Below are 20,516 nucleotides of genomic sequence, written 5' to 3'. Positions count from 1 at the left end.
TGAATGATTGATTTTATTTGTTAAACACATGGAGAAACTTAAAAACATAATGAACTGAAGAATATTTATGACGCTGTTATAAAACTATTTGACAGAGTATTAACACTTAATGACATTTAAATGACAAATTATATTTGTACAACTGTAGCTGAGGTCAAGAAAAATATTCATGATGTTGTATAAAACTATATGAAAGAGTATTAACACTTAATGACATTTTAATGACAAATTTTATTTGTACCACTGTAGTTGAGGTCAAGAAAAATATTAATGACGCTGTTATAAAACTATTTGACAGGGTATTAACACTTAATCACATTTTAATGACAAATTATATTTGTATCACTGTAGTTGAGGTCAAGAAAAATATTCATGACGCTGTTATAAAACTATTTGACAGAGTATTAACACTTAATGACATTTTAATGACAAATTATATTTGTACCACTGTAGTTGAGGTCAAGAAAAATATTCATGACGCTGTTATAAAACTATTTGACAGAGTATTAACACTTAATGACATTTTAATGACAAATTATATTTGTACCACTGTAGTTGAGGTCAAGAAAAATATTCATGACGCTGTTATAAAACTATTTGACAGAGTATTAACACTTAATGACATTTTAATGACAAATTATATTTGTACCACTGTAGTTGAGGTCAAGAAAAATATTCATGACGCTGTTATAAAACTATATGACAGAGTATTAACACTTAATGACATCTTAATGACAAACTCAATTTGTACCACTGTAGTTGAGGTCAAGAAAAATATTCATGATGTTGTATAAAACTATATGAAAGAGTATTAACACTTAATGACATTTTAATGACAAATTATATTTGTACCACTGTAGTTGAGGTCAAGAAAAATATTTATGGTGCTGTTATAAAACTATATGACAGAGTATTAACACTTAATGACATTTTAATGACAAATTATATTTGTACCACTGTAGTTGAGGTCAAGAAAAATATTCATGACGCTGTTATAAAACTATTTGACAGAGTATTAACACTTAATGACATTTTAATGACAAATTATATTTGTACCACTGTAGTTGAGGTCAAGAAAAATATTCATGACGCTGTTATAAAACTATTTGACAGAGTATTAACACTTAATGACATTTTAATGACAAATTATATTTGTACCACTGTAGTTGAGGTCAAGAAAAATATTCATGACGCTGTTATAAAACTATTTGACAGAGTATTAACACTTAATGACATTTTAATGACAAATTATATTTGTACCACTGTAGTTGAGGTCAAGAAAAATATTCATGACGCTGTTATAAAACTATTTGACAGAGTATTAACACTTAATGACATCTTAATGACAAACTCAATTTGTACCACTGTAGTTGAGGTCAAGAAAAATATTCATGATGTTGTATAAAACTATATGAAAGAGTATTAACACTTAATGACATTTTAATGACAAATTATATTTGTACCACTGTAGTTGAGGTCAAGAAAAATATTTATGGTGCTGTTATAAAACTATATGACAGAGTATTAACACTTAATGACATTTTAATGACAAATTATATTTGTACCACTGTAGTTGAGGTCAAGAAAAATATTCATGACGCTGTTATAAAACTATTTGACAGAGTATTAACACTTAATGACATTTTAATGACAAATTATATTTGTACCACTGTAGTTGAGGTCAAGAAAAATATTCATGACGCTGTTATAAAACTATTTGACAGAGTATTAACACTTAATGACATTTTAATGACAAATTATATTTGTACCACTGTAGTTGAGGTCAAGAAAAATATTCATGACGCTGTTATAAAACTATTTGACAGAGTATTAACACTTAATGACATTTTAATGACAAATTATATTTGTATCACTGTAGTTGAGGTCAAGAAAAATATTCATGACGCTGTTATAAAACTATTTGACAGAGTATTAACACTTAATGACATTTTAATGACAAATTATATTTGTACCACTGTAGTTGAGGTCAAGAAAAATATTCATGACGCTGTTATAAAACTATTTGACAGAGTATTAACACTTAATGACATTTTAATGACAAATTATATTTGTACCACTGTAGTTGAGGTCAAGAAAAATATTCATGACGCTGTTATAAAACTATTTGACAGAGTATTAACACTTAATGACATTTTAATGACAAATTATATTTGTACCACTGTAGTTGAGGTCAAGAAAAATATTCATGACGCTGTTATAAAACTATTTGACAGAGTATTAACACTTAATGACATTTTAATGACAAATTATATTTGTACCACTGTAGTTGAGGTCAAGAAAAATATTCATGACGCTGTTATAAAACTATTTGACAGAGTATTAACACTTAATGACATTTTAATGACAAATTATATTTGTACCACTGTAGTTGAGGTCAAGAAAAATATTCATGACGCTGTTATAAAACTATATGACAGAGTATTAACACTTAATGACATTTTAATGACAAATTATATTTGTACCACTGTAGTTGAGGTCAAGAAAAATATTCATGACGCTGTTATAAAACTATTTGACAGAGTATTAACACTTAATGACATTTTAATGACAAATTATATTTGTACCACTGTAGTTGAGGTCAAGAAAAATATTCATGACGCTGTTATAAAACTATTTGACAGAGTATTAACACTTAATGACATTTTAATGACAAATTATATTTGTACCACTGTAGTTGAGGTCAAGAAAAATATTCATGACGCTGTTATAAAACTATTTGACAGAGTATTAACACTTAATGACATTTTAATGACAAATTATATTTGTACCACTGTAGTTGAGGTCAAGAAAAATATTCATGACGCTGTTATAAAACTATTTGACAGAGTATTAACACTTAATGACATCTTAATGACAAACTCAATTTGTACCACTGTAGTTGAGGTCAAGAAAAATATTCATGATGTTGTATAAAACTATATGAAAGAGTATTAACACTTAATGACATTTTAATGACAAATTATATTTGTACCACTGTAGTTGAGGTCAAGAAAAATATTTATGGTGCTGTTATAAAACTATATGACAGAGTATTAACACTTAATGACATTTTAATGACAAATTATATTTGTACCACTGTAGTTGAGGTCAAGAAAAATATTCATGACGCTGTTATAAAACTATTTGACAGAGTATTAACACTTAATGACATTTTAATGACAAATTATATTTGTACCACTGTAGTTGAGGTCAAGAAAAATATTCATGACGCTGTTATAAAACTATTTGACAGAGTATTAACACTTAATGACATTTTAATGACAAATTATATTTGTACCACTGTAGTTGAGGTCAAGAAAAATATTCATGACGCTGTTATAAAACTATTTGACAGAGTATTAACACTTAATGACATCTTAATGACAAACTCAATTTGTACCACTGTAGTCGAGGTCAAGAAAAATATTCATGATGTTGTATAAAACTATATGAAAGAGTATTAACACTTAATGACATTTTAATGACAAATTATATTTGTACCACTGTAGTTGAGGTCAAGAAAAATATTTATGGTGCTGTTATAAAACTATATGACAGAGTATTAACACTTAATGACATTTTAATGACAAATTATATTTGTACCACTGTAGTTGAGGTCAAGAAAAATATTCATGACGCTGTTATAAAACTATTTGACAGAGTATTAACACTTAATGACATTTTAATGACAAATTATATTTGTACCACTGTAGTTGAGGTCAAGAAAAATATTCATGACGCTGTTATAAAACTATTTGACAGAGTATTAACACTTAATGACATTTTAATGACAAATTATATTTGTACCACTGTAGTTGAGGTCAAGAAAAATATTCATGACGCTGTTATAAAACTATTTGACAGAGTATTAACACTTAATGACATTTTAATGACAAATTATATTTGTACCACTGTAGTTGAGGTCAAGAAAAATATTCATGACGCTGTTATAAAACTATTTGACAGAGTATTAACACTTAATGACATTTTAATGACAAATTATATTTGTACCACTGTAGTTGAGGTCAAGAAAAATATTCATGACGCTGTTATAAAACTATTTGACAGAGTATTAACACTTAATGACATTTTAATGACAAATTATATTTGTACCACTGTAGTTGAGGTCAAGAAAAATATTTATGGTGCTGTTATAAAACTATATGACAGAGTATTAACACTTAATGACATTTTAATGACAAATTATATTTGTACCACTGTAGTTGAGGTCAAGAAAAATATTCATGACGCTGTTATAAAACTATTTGACAGAGTATTAACACTTAATGACATTTTAATGACAAATTATATTTGTACCACTGTAGTTGAGGTCAAGAAAAATATTCATGACGCTGTTATAAAACTATTTGACAGAGTATTAACACTTAATGACATTTTAATGACAAATTATATTTGTACCACTGTAGTTGAGGTCAAGAAAAATATTCATGACGCTGTTATAAAACTATTTGACAGAGTATTAACACTTAATGACATTTTAATTACAAATTATATTTGTCCCACTGTAGTTGAGGTCAAGAAAAATATTCATGACGCTGTTATAAAACTATTTGACAGAGTATTAACACTTAATGACATTTTAATGACAAATTATATTTGTACCACTGTAGTTGAGGTCAAGAAAAATATTCATGACACTGTTATAAAACTATATGACAGAGTATTAACACTTAATGACATTTTAATGACAAATTATATTTGTCCCACTGTAGTTGAGGTCAAGAAAAATATTCATGACACTGTTATAAAACTATTTGACAGAGTATTAACACTTAATGACATCTTAATGACAAACTCAATTTGTACCACTGTAGTTGAGGTCAAGAAAAATATTCATGAAGCTGTTATAAAACTATTTGACAGAGTATTAACACTTAATGACATTTTAATGACAAATTATATTTGTACCACTGTTGTTGAGGTCAAGAAAAATATTCATGAAGCTGTTATAAAACTATTTGACAGAGTATTAACACTTAATGACATTTTAATGACAAACTCAATTTGTACCACTGTAGTTGAGGTCAAGAAAAATATTCATGAAGCTGTTATAAAACTATTTGACAGAGTATTAACACTTAATGACATTTTAATGACAAACTCAATTTGTACCACTGTAGTTGAGGTCAAGAAAAATATTCATGAAGCTGTTATAAAACTATTTGACAGAGTATTAACACTTAATGACATTTTAATGACAAATTATATTTGTACCACTGTTGTTGAGGTCAAGAAAAATATTCATGACGCTGTTATAAAACTATTTGACAGAGTATTAACACTTAATGACATTTTAATTACAAATTATATTTGTCCCACTGTAGTTGAGGTCAAGAAAAATATTCATGAAGCTGTTATAAATCTATTTGACAGAGTATTAACACTTAATGACATTTTAATGACAAATTATATTTGTCCCACTGAAGTTGAGGTCAAGAAAAATATTCATGACACTGTTATAAAACTATTTGACAGAGTATTAACACTTAATGACATTTTAATGACAAATTATATTTGTACCACTGTAGTTGAGGTCAAGAAAAATATTCATGAAGCTGTTATAAAACTATTTGACAGAGTATTAACACTTAATGACATTTTAATGACAAACTCAATTTGTCCCACTGTAGTTGAGGTCAAGAAAAATATTCATGATGCTATTATAAAACTATTTGACAGAGTATTAACACTTAATGACATTTTAATGACAAATTATATTTGTACCACTGTAGTTGAGGTCAAGAAAAATATTCATGAAGCTGTTATAAAACTATTTGACAGAGTATTAACACTTAATGACATTTTAATGACAAATTATATTTGTACCACTGTTGTTGAGGTCAAGAAAAATATTCATGACGCTGTTATAAAACTATTTGACAGAGTATTAACACTTAATGACATTTTAATGACAAATTATATTTGTACCACTGTTGTTGAGGTCAAGAAAAATATTCATGACGCTGTTATAAAACTATTTGACAGAGTATTAACACTTAATGACATTTTAATGACAAATTATATTTGTCCCACTGTAGTTGAGGTCAAGAAAAATATTCATGAAGCTGTTATAAATCTATTTGACAGAGTATTAACACTTAATGACATTTTAATGACAAATTATATTTGTCCCACTGTAGTTGAGGTCAAGAAAAATATTCATGACACTGTTATAAAACTATATGACAGAGTATTAACACTTAATGACATTTTAATGACAAACTCAATTTGTCCCACTGTAGTTGAGGTCAAGAAAAATATTCATGAAGCTGTTATAAATCTATTTGACAGAGTATTAACACTTAATGACATTTTAATGACAAATTATATTTGTACCACTGTTGTTGAGGTCAAGAAAAATATTCATGACACTGTTATAAAACTATTTGACAGAGTATTAACACTTAATGACATTTTAATGACAAATTATATTTGTACCACTGTAGTTGAGGTCAAGAAAAATATTCATGAAGCTGTTATAAAACTATATGACAGAGTATTAACACTTAATGACATTTTAATGACAAACTCAATTTGTACCACTGTAGTTGAGGTCAAGAAAAATATTCATGAAGCTGTTATAAAACTATTTGACAGAGTATTAACACTTAATGACATTTTAATGACAAACTCAATTTGTACCACTGTAGTTGAGGTCAAGAAAAATATTCATGAAGCTGTTATAAAACTATTTGACAGAGTATTAACACTTAATGACATTTTAATGACAAATTATATTTGTACCACTGTAGTTGAGGTCAAGAAAAATATTCATGAAGCTGTTATAAAACTATTTGACAGAGTATTAACACTTAATGACATTTTAATGACAAATTATATTTGTACCACTGTAGTTGAGGTCAAGAAAAATATTCATGAAGCTGTTATAAATCTATTTGACAGAGTATTAACACTTAATGACATTTTAATGACAAATTATATTTGTACCACTGTTGTTGAGGTCAAGAAAAATATTCATGACGCTGTTATAAAACTATTTGACAGAGTATTAACACTTAATGACATTTTAATTACAAATTATATTTGTCCCACTGTAGTTGAGGTCAAGAAAAATATTCATGACACTGTTATAAAACTATATGACAGAGTATTAACACTTAATGACATTTTAATGACAAATTATATTTGTACCACTGTTGTTGAGGTCAAGAAAAATATTCATGACGCTGTTATAAAACTATTTAAAAGAGTATTAACACTTAATGACATCTTAATGACAAACTCAATTTGTACCACTGTAGTTGAGGTCAAGAAAAATATTCATGACACTGTTATAAAACTATTTGACAGAGTATTAACACTTAATGACATTTTAATGACAAATTATATTTGTACCACTGTTGTTGAGGTCAAGAAAAATATTCATGACGCTGTTATAAAACTATTTGACAGAGTATTAACACTTAATGACATTTTAATGACAAATTATATTTGTACCACTGTTGTTGAGGTCAAGAAAAATATTCATGACGCTGTTATAAAACTATTTGACAGAGTATTAACACTTAATGACATTTTAATGACAAATTATATTTGTACCACTGTAGTTGAGGTCAAGAAAAATATTCATGAAGCTGTTATAAATCTATTTGACAGAGTATTAACACTTAATGACATTTTAATGACAAATTATATTTGTACCACTGTTGTTGAGGTCAAGAAAAATATTCATGACGCTGTTATAAAACTATTTGACAGAGTATTAACACTTAATGACATTTTAATTACAAATTATATTTGTCCCACTGTAGTTGAGGTCAAGAAAAATATTCATGACACTGTTATAAAACTATATGACAGAGTATTAACACTTAATGACATTTTAATGACAAATTATATTTGTACCACTGTAGTTGAGGTCAAGAAAAATATTCATGAAGCTGTTATAAATCTATTTGACAGAGTATTAACACTTAATGACATTTTAATGACAAACTCAATTTGTCCCACTGTAGTTGAGGTCAAGAAAAATATTCATGAAGCTGTTATAAATCTATTTGACAGAGTATTAACACTTAATGACATTTTAATGACAAATTATATTTGTACCACTGTTGTTGAGGTCAAGAAAAATATTCATGACGCTGTTATAAAACTATTTAAAAGAGTATTAACACTTAATGACATCTTAATGACAAACTCAATTTGTACCACTGTAGTTGAGGTCAAGAAAAATATTCATGACACTGTTATAAAACTATTTGACAGAGTATTAACACTTAATGACATTTTAATGACAAATTATATTTGTACCACTGTAGTTGAGGTCAAGAAAAATATTCATGAAGCTGTTATAAATCTATTTGACAGAGTATTAACACTTAATGACATCTTAATGACAAACTCAATTTGTACCACTGTAGTTGAGGTCAAGAAAAATATTCATGAGACTGTTATTAAACTATTTGACAGAATATTAACACTTAATGACATTTTAATGACAAATTATATTTGTCTATATGGAGCTATAGGGAATTGCATGCAACATACTAGGTTTTTTATTTGGTTTTTAATGACCCGCCCCGCAAATAAACTGACAATTTCTTTTCCCGGAGCCCGCGGGTTATGAGACGACCCGCGCATCACTAATCTATACCTATACCAACACATCCCATACACAAGCTGACATCCAACCCTTTGCAAAACACCCCATAAACCCATCCTTACCAAACATCCAATACTTACAGCCTCATCCAAGCTTTCAAACACATCCCTTGAACAAGCTCATCCATCTTTACAAACCCTATTCATATCCTTATCAAACCATATCCATTATACCCATTTTTAACTAACTCTTAACATACAGTACCCATATTTAAGTTGTATTCTGATTCTTTCTGGTTCACCCCAGCTTTTTTCTTTTTTTACCCTTGCATGCTATCTCATGCATGCAACCCTTATTAAAATCTAACTTTGACCTAACCCCATATCATCCTATACTTAACCGTACATTATGTCAATCCATATCTTTGCTTACCCCATCTAAGCTGTTACCTAACTTCACCGCATATCAACCCAAACCTAACCATATCCCATTAAAACCATTATTCCTGGCAGGGCTGTAGTGATGAGGAGGCTGAGGCGCTGTAAGCTAATATACTTGACCAGATAATGTAAACTGGATGTGATTTTGGTCAGTGATGTATGGTATCTTAACTTTTGTACAGTAAGACTTTTCAGCATATACAAACAATTTAATCTAGCCTAATATAAACTTGTGTGAATGAAAGTGACTTTGTCAATGTATACAGATGTCATTGGGTTAATAAAAAAGATGACAGGCACAATAGGATGCTAAACATCCCTCAATCCCCACAGCCCTGCCTGCCTCTTCCTTGCATCCTTTAACCCTTTCCCCTCCCTGCCCCTCCCATGGGGTGTTACCATGGAGACGGACAACCCTCCTGCTTCAGTGTCCAGCGAACAACTAACATCAACAATAACTTTAAAAGAAACAAAAGCAAAAATCTTCAATGCCGTCTGTTATTGCTAACCCTCATTTTGGTACGTTCCTGTTGAGGGTTGACCGTTACAGTCAGATAGTGGTGTGGTAACCCCCGTTTCTGTATGTTTGACATTTTGTTATATAATGTGCTGTTTTGCCTTTGTGCTATTTAGGGCTGCACAATTTGGTCAATTATATGATGCATTGTGATTTGATTTAAAAGTCTTATATTTTTGCTTGGATATTAAACAAAGCAGGAAGCAAAGTCAAGTCTTTAGGGAAGTCACGCCACTATGCAGCTATCTTTACAAGGCGTCCAGTTATTTCAGTCATGCAAGACTAGAGTCCTATCTACTTTAATGGGCAAGACAACATATTTCTGACCAACAATCAAACCTGACATCAACTGTATCAAAACTTTTTTCTTAAGCTCAAATTGCACTAAAAACTTTATTCCAGTCATTTCAGCTACTGTGCATGCGTACATGTTGGCGAGTGCCTCAGCGACTCTGTATAGAGCCCCTCCTCTAGAAAAATTATTGATTGATGATTGGTTCTTTTAATTGGAAGCCAGGACTTCCACGCCAGAGTGGCCATAGAGTGCCGCGGGGATGATGGATTTTCTTAGGCCAACCCAGACGTTAGCGGGACACGGGTTCCCTCGCCAAAAATTCCATTAATTATTCCCATAGTCTCTTGGATTATTGCAAGAAATAAGCTCTGTGTTTAACAGATAAACACAGCTTTTATGAATTTTGAAGTCTAAATGCGAAGAAAATAGAAATTAAAAGCTACCCTTATGCAGGGTTCACACAAGACACGGTAGAGGCGGCAAGCGCAAGTGATTTACATGTTAAGTCTATGCAAAGACGCGAATAGGCATTCTGCGGCGGTTAAGGCACGGCGTGAATGGCGCATTTCGTGCGAATTGAGCGTTGCCGCGGGAAACGCCCGAGTTGAAAAATTGGAACTTTGGTGGATTTCTGTGCCGCGTTAACCAATCAGGACCTTGCTGTAGTAGTGACGTGATTACAGGAAGCGAGCGGTGTCACATGAGCCCCTCCCATGATGCAAATTTTCGCGTGAATGTCTCGAATGACTAGAATTTCACGCGCAGCTTTCACGTGCAAATGAAGCGAGTAAACTCAAAATGTTCAATCGTCCAACTAAAAATAGCGTCGCATTTTAATTTCTATTTTTGCCGCCTCTTCCGTGCCTCTATGCACCATTAGGCTACAAGCGAACCACACCACAGTCTCTCGACATCAACGTCATCACCAAACTTTATTAAACACATTTATAAACATGTTCCCTCATAAGGAAATACTCTATGGATGAATCTTTGTCGGGAATTTTGTCAATGTTGCATTGTTTTTGGAAATTTGGAATATACGTGATGACGTTTAACTCATTCCCCGCTAGCCATTTTTTTGAAAATTTACACAAGAGTTTCACAAAATTTCTTTCAGGAAAATGTTCTTCTAAAAATATATAAACATACAAATATAGAAAATGAAAGAAAAGACCCTCTGCTTTCAAACAAACACACAAACAAAACGGGAAAAACGTTTCATCCTATCTATATTTTTTTCCGCTGCTTATAAACTCTTAAATATACCGAGCCCCTACGGTGACATTGGAGTAAAAAAAATCAAAAGTTTCATTTCATGTGCTCACAAGTTTAGTTTCGCGTGGTCATGTGAAACTTTCGCGTGCACACGTGAAAGCGATGGTTTCACGTGCGCATGCAAACTAAACTTTATTTAATTTTTGCTCCCCCATTAGGGGCTCCGTATAAATATGGGTATTTTTCTTTAAAAAAAATTAGCAAAGCTGAAATAATTGCATTTTTTTGTGACGAAATTTTGTTAAAGATCAGATTCAGAATGACTATCAAAACATAGACAGAGTTAAAAATTAGTAAATACATTTTTCGCTTCAGTTTTTTTATAAATTGGGTAAGTGCGCCTAGTGGATAATTCGGTATTACAGATTAACATAAAATCTCATCAGGAACACGTTTTTAATGCGGGAAAAGAGTTAAAGTCCCCAACACAGTCTGTAGTCCCATGTGGCAACTTGTTAGCAACCACCCTTTAAAGACACGTTAATGCTTTAAAAAGTCACGAATTAGAGTATTACTGGTGTGTTTTATGTCATAAAATAAATATATATTGGGCTTATGTTAACCCAAGATCTTAATTAAGGAGTTTAACCGAAACCTCATTCAAAAACCCATTGACTTTGGGACGATGAAACCGGAAGTGATCAAATGCTAAATCGTTTCCGCTTACAGTTTTGCCTACAAAAATACGTCATCCCTGCGGCACTCTATATGGGGTGCGTTGCATTGTCACTTAATAGCAGTGCTCAATCATGCTACGTCCAATATCATTAAACAAGTTCTTTTGGGGAGTGTTCACATTGGAATCAAATCTCTTTTAAGTTTAAATCTTTAAGTGAAATTGAATATTATATTAGGTATATTTAAAAAGTTATATACTTCACACACAGTCAGTCGAAAATAGTAGAAGTAAGCGTAGCAGACAACAGAACCGAGCACAGCGCATGTTGACTATAAATGTACTGAATTAAACCTGAGCCTTTTTGGCTATAAGGGCCATATTGTGATATTGATTTTTTTATTTCAATTAATTGTGCAGCCCTAATACTAGAGTATCTGCCTTTCACCTTTATCTGGCTCATTTCAAATGTGTCCCTCTAGCACTTCTGATTCTTCCAGCTTCTGTTCCACAGCAGCGTCTGCAAAGTAAACCCCAACCTGCCTAATCCAACCCGCACAGTTTAAATACTCGAGCGATATGCTTTAAACATACTCGTCCATCAAATCTACCACATGGACTTTCAGGCCAAAATTTTAGATTGGGGTTCAGATGGGCCGGGCTGTCTAGAAAATTAAAAATGAATTAAACATTTTAGCCGCGGTGACTCAGGTGATTTGATTTTCTTCCCTTCCAGTCGGACAACCGATCAGTGGTTGTTATAGCGGGCCAAAGGATGTGTTGGATTAAAACGGTGGGCTATATGCAGACCGCTGCCAAAAATTCCTCTTATTTGAGATGATGGTTGCAGATTCAAGCAAAATCAGATTCACTAGTGCTGATATACTCCATGCTTTGTTGTAGCGTTTGGTGCATTTAACCTTTAATGAGACTTTATAACCTTGGCTCCAACAATAGATGCTAAAAGGAGAGATATGGTGCTGGACGGGTTCCTGATATGCCTCTGTGATGCGAGGCATCGGATCGATATAAATGACATTAGTTTTGTCTAATTGTTTATATCAATAGCTTCTGCATCCTGCATGACATTTGCAAGAAAAGTAAATTGCCGTTTGCTCTCGGGTAGCGAATGAAATCTGGATTTGTGCCAATCTGCAGCCATCAGCCTCATTACGTACTTCAGAAATCTCTTTTTGCTGTTATCCTGCTCTCGTTGTTGGTGTTGTATTGTGAGTGTTTGAAAAGTAGCTGAATCCCTTCACACTTGCATGACGACCTTCACCGGGTTTAGAAACTGGTGACCTGTTACACTGCTAAATACTTACATTTCAAATTAACCCTTTTTCATTATTTAATGTGTGTCTATAAAATCTGTAACTTTTTCTGGTGTCAGCGTGTCACTGGGGGTGCAAATGTGGTTATTTTAAGCATCGTACTTGTTGTAAATCCATTTTTATGTAACCTAAGCTGAGAACACATCACACACACTGAGACGAACTACTTACAAAACCTCACTGTTCACATCTAAAAGAAAAAAGCTTGGTTAGGCGGTCCATTTGTATTGGCTCTTCGGTCACCATGCACTTCCTGAACACGCTCAGTTTATCACACGTGATTATTTATCCAAACCTGTAACCATTTCTTTCTCCCAATGTTTGTCCTGTCCTCTCTTTCCTCCTCCCCTGCCCTCCTCCTGGTCGACCCCTCAGTGGTGCGGTGCCCGGGGGCCAGAAAGGAGCGTCAGGGGGTGGATTTGGGGACGGAGGGGGGTCTTCGTGTAGTGATAGCCTGAAGAACGCGGTGACGGGGGGCGTTAAAGCTGGCAGGTGGCAGACAGTGCAGAGCCGTCTGCATTCCGGAGACTTCAAAAACGGCAAGTGAGTCAAACCCTTCGGGAAAACGAAAGATAGATAGAGAAAGCTGTGTGTGTGTGTGAGGTTTAAGAAAGTTAAAAATGCCTTTGTGTGGGTCTGTGCTTTGCTGAGATTCCAGGCCGCCCTGCAGTCTAATAATAGTCGAACCACTGCCTCACACACGTAGAAACACCGAGATATGGCAATAGCTCAATTTAGTCCATTATAAAACATAACAGGCAAAGCGGCGACTCAAAAAGCAGAATAGCTGGTGATATCATGCACCTGATTCATCCTGTAAATGCGATACATGAGAGACAATAACGTTAAAGCCAGAAGAGAACCAGAGAGGTCTTGCATCGCCCTGGAGGGGGTTATTTTTTTCAGTAATGACTGGCTGACTGTACATTATCCAGCGTATTATGCGGCTACTTACCAAATAAAAGAGACCAAATGGATATGAAATATTGATTTGAGCTCAATGTCGACATGAAATGAAAATCGGCCCTATTTACTTTAATACGTATTGCTGGTCTTTTTGCAGACGGTTCAGTTTGGATAAACCTTTTTTTATGCAAAAAAGCTCATCTTCATAATCCTTTAATTATTTTCTGTGAGGAAAAGGCAATGAAGGAAATTGGGTTCACATCAACCGATAATATTACAAGTTATTCCAGAGAGCCGTGTGATGATAACAAATGTCCCGGGTGACTTTTCAGACCGTATTTTTCACGGTTCAAGCTAATCTTATGAATTCTGAGCACCAGATTTTTGAAAAGCGTTAGCGTGCAGTAAAATTTTAATAGAAGTAATTTTAAGAACATGACTGATGGTGGAGGGACATTAAACGTGAATGACCACCAGCACAAAATATCAATACTGAATGTCCTTAAATATTTATAACAATTCAGCAAATCGTAATGTAATACCTCAGTAGTGTAAGATAGGCAGAATATCCTAATAAAGAAGCAAGTGTTAGTGTCTGGTAAATAAGTTGGGTGAGTTATAAGAAGTCCAATGTGGTACAATGACTAACTGGACATGACAGCTAGCGATGCACCGATATATCGACCATGAAGCCAACACGGAAGTGACTTAAACTGCAATTCATCAACTGGCCACTAGAGGCTGGCTTCAAAAGGGAGTCAATCCCCATAGACCCCCATGTGAAAATGCCCAACTTTACAGCAGAAATAAATATATTTTAAGTGTTTTAGGTCTATATAGCTATCATGACAACAGTAAGTGGGGTGAATTTTTTTTGTAACTCATCCGTTTAAATTATATTAAGACTTAAAGCATAATAAGGGCATGGCCACTTGAGTGACAGGTGAACTGTTGCTGCTCTCACTACTATCGAGCTAGGCATGCGTGGTTTCAGCAAACAGGCACCTCAGCTCCACCTACGTCCCCCCGCTTAGCCCATTTTCGGTTACACGCAAGTGATTCTCTGCCAAGATAGCGATGGCAGGCTCCCCAAACTTTGGGCTTCAAAGTGCTCTTCGGAAACTCACGGATGACGTCATGGACACTACATCCATGTTTTATACCGTCTACGGTATTGACAGATTAAAGCATTCTTCCCCACATATCGCATATCTGAAATGACAACAGAATTGCAGTTCTCATGCTCTGCACTAGGATTTCACGACATAATACTTTTTTTTATATCGGTATTGGCATAGACACAAACATTTTGTATCGGTGCATCCCTAGTGACATCATAATAAGTTGTTGACCTGATGCATAAAGATATAAGCTTGATTGACTGTTTGATACATCAGTGATTTGACTATAGGATGCAATTTAAAAGTATATTAAGATTTTGGTTCCAAAACACGATAAATGCCATTTAAAAAAATGAGTTAACACCAAAATCAGTATTTGGTCAGTATTAACTCTTTCACCGCCATTGACGAGATATCTCGTCAATTAAGAGAAAATGCTTCCCCGCCAATGACGAGATTTTCCGTCTTTCCGCAATACTGCTATTATCTGCTTAACTTTTTAAACCCGGAAGTATTGCCCTATGGCAAGCGGCTGCCTGTCCGTGTCTGTTTTAAAGATCGCTCTGAATGGGATCTCTATGAAAAGTCCTTCACAAAAATTGAATTATCTCTGCTTTTTGCTCAAAATGTGGTGTTTTTGCAGAAACCTACCCATATTCAAAAGCTGATTACAAAAGAACCACTGAAGGTTGGATTTTTTTGAAAGCAGAGGGTCTGTTCTTTCATTTGGTATATTGTATGTTTATATATTTAAAGAAGAAAATTTTCTGGAAGGCATTAAACTTTGGTGAAAATCATGAAAAACGCTGGCGCTGGCTGGCAACTTTTTAAAAAAATGCTGGCGGTGAAAGAGTTAAAAAACAAATTCTTAATTTTACGCAAAATCCGATATCCGGCGTGTTATTCTGTTATCTTTTCTTCCTTTTTTTCCAAACCGCGACAAACGCCAGTCCTCCTTCTCTGCAGAATGCATTAAATCCGCTCAACCAATCACAGTGCTGCATTATAAAGAAAAATGGCGGCGCATTAAATACACATGGAATCCTAGTTTTCCTCATCTACTTTGTACTTCGTGATCAACAAACAAACAAAAACAAAATAATAATTTTGATGACATTGAGAAACCTGTGGTGGTTTTCTGTGGCGGGGAAGAAACGAAAGCCATCAACGTCTAATAATTTATGTGAGAGGCACTCGGGCGAAGGAAAAATGTCAGCTGTTGCTTGTTCTCCCGACAGCATCAAGCTTCTGTCATGTTATCACATTGACCCCAGGGGATCGTATGAAAAACTTTCCATTTTGTTTTACTCAAAGTTAACGAAAATCATAAAAACATTTTACAGCTGATCGCTGTCAAAAAAGTTCAGCGACGATGTCCCAAGAATGACAGCAGCAATGACAGTGTTCTTAATATTTAGTCAACTAAATGAATATAACATGCCAAAGATGAATTCACATTTGATTCAACAGATTTATAGCATTTTGAAAAAAACTTGTGGATTTATTGCATTTTTTAGAATTTTTCCGAAATTAGTCAAAATGGATTCATTATGTTTTGGAACCAAACTCTTTACTGTATATAGTTTAGGTTTGACGTTGACAGAGAATACAAGGGATCTTTATACAGTGACTTAATGACCTAATTAACAAGTTTCACAGTCAGGAAAGGAACAAAGACATGACATCAAGAAGAAACCAAACCAAAAGCATCCGAAAACAGAAGAGAAAAGCATTACAGCCTAGTGCGTTAAACTGAATGACATTCACAAACTGCGGGTGTTGCACACACATACACACGAGGGGCTCGGTTAAAGTTTTCTTCACACCCTTAGCTAACACCTTCTTTTCTTTTACCATTTCACAAATTCTGTCTCTGTCTCACATCTCTCTTCTAACACTCCTTCCATACCACCGGTCCTCGATCTTCTCGTTTTCTCTCTCAGCACGCCCTCCGTTTTTCTCCGTCGGTAATTGGATTCTATTTTAAGGCAGCTATATGTGTCTGTCTCTTGTGTTTGTGTCTCACATCCCTTTTTTTCTGTCTCTCTCTCTCTCTGCATCCAACATTCACCCACTCTTGTTTTTCCTACAAGTTTTTGTTGCCCTTTTCCAGTTAAGCAGCACTTTAAACTCAACAAGGAATCAAATTTGACCCCATTGGTAATGGGTGATTCATCAATGCATGGTATTTCCGAAAAACAAATGTTTTTATAATCTCTCATTAAATTTAATAACGTCCTCCAGGGCCTTTGAGGGCTTGTGGTTAATTTTACTTTTACGCATTTGGCAGATGCTTTTGTCCAAAGTGACTTATAGTGCATTACTGCAGTATACACAGTTCGAACCCACTACCTTTTGGGCTGCTAATGCAATGCTCCACTACTGATCTATATGGGAGCACAATATAGTGCTTAAATTCCTGATCCCATAACCTTTCCTTTGCATTCGGCTTCCGGAGTCCCTCCAAAATGCTTCGCTATTAAATGGCTTCTTAACAATGTTTACAGACACCAGGCTGCTTAGATCAGACCAGCTGAAAAGGTGAGGAACATCAGGGACATGTTTAAGGGTGTGAAGAATGAGTCATGCTAGCAGCTCAGGTGAAAATCAAGCTTCAAGTTCCAGAAGTGAATTTGACACAGTTTTGAAATTGCGATGTGTGAAACAGGGTTAATCATGAGGGGAGCGGAAAAGAGGACAAAAGAGTGACGAATAAAGACGTCGTAGTTGGTTGGCTGTTAAGGGGACACAGGGGGCCGTGGTATTACTTAAAACCAGTGTCGCATGAAACGATGAGCGAGTTAAGACGCAACAGAGAGAAGAGAGATGTGTGTGGACTTGGGAAATAGACAAGTGTAGAATTGAGGGACCGAGATGGGAGGCTCTCAAAAGACCAAAAAACAGTCTCCTGGAAGAACGGGTGGCGGGCGACTGACACCACACACACCGCGGCAGGCACATGGGCGATCCGGACACACATCGCGATTGTGTCAGTCACGCGCAACATTAGGACGTAAACAGTCCTCGCAGATGCACATGCATGCTCACCGTTCGCCGTCCACTCAAGGGAGTCTCGTTCGAGCAACAAACGGACATACGCAGAGTCACACGCACGTAGACCAGGGCGGCTGCGGTCTCTTCTGCTACTTGTGCTACGGTGGTTACTGTCTCTGTTTGATTCTTCTGTCCTTTTTTCTTCTCGTCCTCCTTTCCCCGCCCACATCTCACCCTACGTCTCCTCCTGCTTCTCCTCCTCGTTCACCCTCTATGCCTGATGACACCTCGTTTGATGACTTCTTTTCGCTATCTTTCTCACCTCTGGCTGTTCCCTTCTGCCCCCATCCTTCTCTGAACTTCTCCTCCTCTTCCATGTCTCTCCTGTCCCCCACCAACTCCATCGGTCTCCTGCATCTGGATTCCGACCTTTCCTTCAACCTTTCATCTTCATGCCCCTCTCCATCTCCTACCTCTACTCAAACCCCATCCAAATCCACCCCCAAACGTTCTCCTTCTACCTCGCCCCGCCCTTTTGTTCTCGTCCCACCTTCTCTCCTCCTACTTCCTCCCCCCTCCATCTGTCGTTCTCGCTCGTCCTCCTCTCGCTCCTTGCCCACCTTCTTGCTCTGCCCCCACAGTTTGGCCGACCACGGCCTCTCTTCAGCCACGACCTTGGACCACATTCCCGCGGGAGCGACGCCTCGTCCCCGTACGCTGTTGCGGCAACAGAGCCTCCAGCAACCGTTGATTCAGGTTCCGGCCCCGAGTTTGGCCAGCAGGTCGCCCATTTCCCAGAGTCTGGGTCATTTGCACACCCAGCCGGGCAATGGTGCGGGTGGGGGCGCGGGACCTGGGGGAGGGGGCGAACCTGGAGGTGGGGCTCAACGAGGTGGGCCTGGCACACGAGCGGGTGGCGGAGCTTCACGCTATAGGTCGGGAGGTGCCGGGGGGCGAGCCAATCGTGGGAATCCTGGCAGCCTGGATCACATGATGGGGCAGATAAAGACTCGAGGCCTGGATGTTAAATCTTTCCTGTAAGTCACTTAATGTGTGGGGTCTGTTGTGTGATTTGTGCATGCCTGTATTTTCCTGTATTGTTTTTTTCCAAGTCAACTGTAGCATTTAGCACAGCTTAAAGGTTTTAAAAATGAAAAAGCTGTTTAAGAACAAACAAGCTCTCATCATTTATTTACCTTCTTGTTGTTTAAAACAACAGCTTTTTACAATAAATATTACGGTAAAGACGCAAGGAAAACAGAAAAAAGCTTTCACTAATATGTTTTGTCAACACTAACCCAGCTGTTTCAGTCTTAAGCTCTTACAACTGTGTAAATCTGTCAAAGTTAGGCTGAAAATGATCTTCATGCCTCTTCATGCTCTGTGCTCGTCTCTTTTCCCAGACCTCTGTCTTTTTCATCACTCGTCTCTTTCTTTCTCTCTAACCATTGTCAGACTTGTTCACTCTGTCACACTATATTGCTGCCCAGCAGCAGGATATCACCCCCCTCCCTCAGCGTTCTGCACTGATCTGCTGGTTTCTGACGTGCCGGTTTATATGGGTTTCGAATATTGCCTCTTGTGCTGCCTGTCTCAGCTGGTTTAAATGTGTCAGACTTTGGGACCTCAGGGGACCGCTGGAGATATGGTACCAGGATGTAAATTATGTGTGTGTGTCACCATATGCGTGCATGTTTGGGCATGTGTTTGGAAGGGTGTGTGTATGGTTATTAATATTTTTACAGCCCAATGGCTGTAATTTCATGCCTTTTTGACAAAACGCTAAATTAAAAATAATCCAGCATTTCTTAGAGTGTGCATTTTAGTCTGGGAATAGGCTTGAAACCGCGCCTGCATGTCCCGGTCAAATAAGTGCTGCCCAGTGTCACAAGCATCCAGTCGGACACGCGGTGTGTCATGTTTGGATATGCATACCTTTATAAGACTTCAAATTATTTAACGGTGCTTTTTGAAGCCTTGGGTCACCGTATGCTTTTTTATATGGAACACAACACCATGAACGTCCTTAAAATATCTGCTTTGTGAAAAAGCAGCGATAGTCTGGAATAGCGTGACAGCAAGTTACATTTTTGTGTGAACTATGGCTTTAATCTTTGTTTACTATGTGTGTTTCCACACTTATGTTTAGCCTTTCATTTTTAAAGGGGTCATTTATTCGGCGAAGCGGCTAAACGCATCGCCCCAGAGCTCAGTGAATAGCCGTGACTTATTGAGCGCACAGGATTGTGGACTATCAGCGGAGCGCCGCACATAACGACAGGATGACAGAGGCCACAGGTCTTCAATAGAAGCTCTGGCTGGTTTTATATAATAGCGTTTAACTCCTCTCTGTAAATCTCTCGGCTTGCTACCGCTGACCTGCAGAGGAAGGCGGCCAGGTCTCGGCTCAAATGACAAACAATTAACGCGA

The 20,516-nt window shown here is 35.8% G+C and overlaps 1 protein-coding gene across 3 annotated transcripts in view; it reads left to right on the top strand.

The window, feature by feature from the left end:
* Window positions 1-13,403: 13,403 nt before the first annotated feature.
* Window positions 13,404-20,516, top strand: part of LOC135768255 (synaptotagmin-7-like) — a 54,889-nt gene continuing 47,776 nt past the window's right edge. For 2 of the 3 annotated variants that reach the window (XM_065277487.1, XM_065277486.1), the window contains exon 1: window positions 15,951-19,122. In XM_065277487.1, coding sequence (XP_065133559.1) covers window positions 17,966-19,122 — 1,157 coding nt within the window. In that variant the 5' untranslated portion in view covers window positions 15,951-17,965. Of the gene's footprint in view, window positions 13,608-15,950; window positions 19,123-20,516 lie in introns of those variants that run through there. The other variant, XM_065277488.2, reaches the window with a different exon arrangement.

Source organism: Paramisgurnus dabryanus, chromosome 23, assembly GCF_030506205.2.
Source record: "Paramisgurnus dabryanus chromosome 23, PD_genome_1.1, whole genome shotgun sequence".
In the NCBI taxonomy this organism is placed as follows: Eukaryota; Metazoa; Chordata; class Actinopteri; order Cypriniformes; family Cobitidae; genus Paramisgurnus; species Paramisgurnus dabryanus.
Note: the sequence above shows the minus strand (reverse complement) of the source record. Positions and strands in the feature narration are given on the sequence as shown.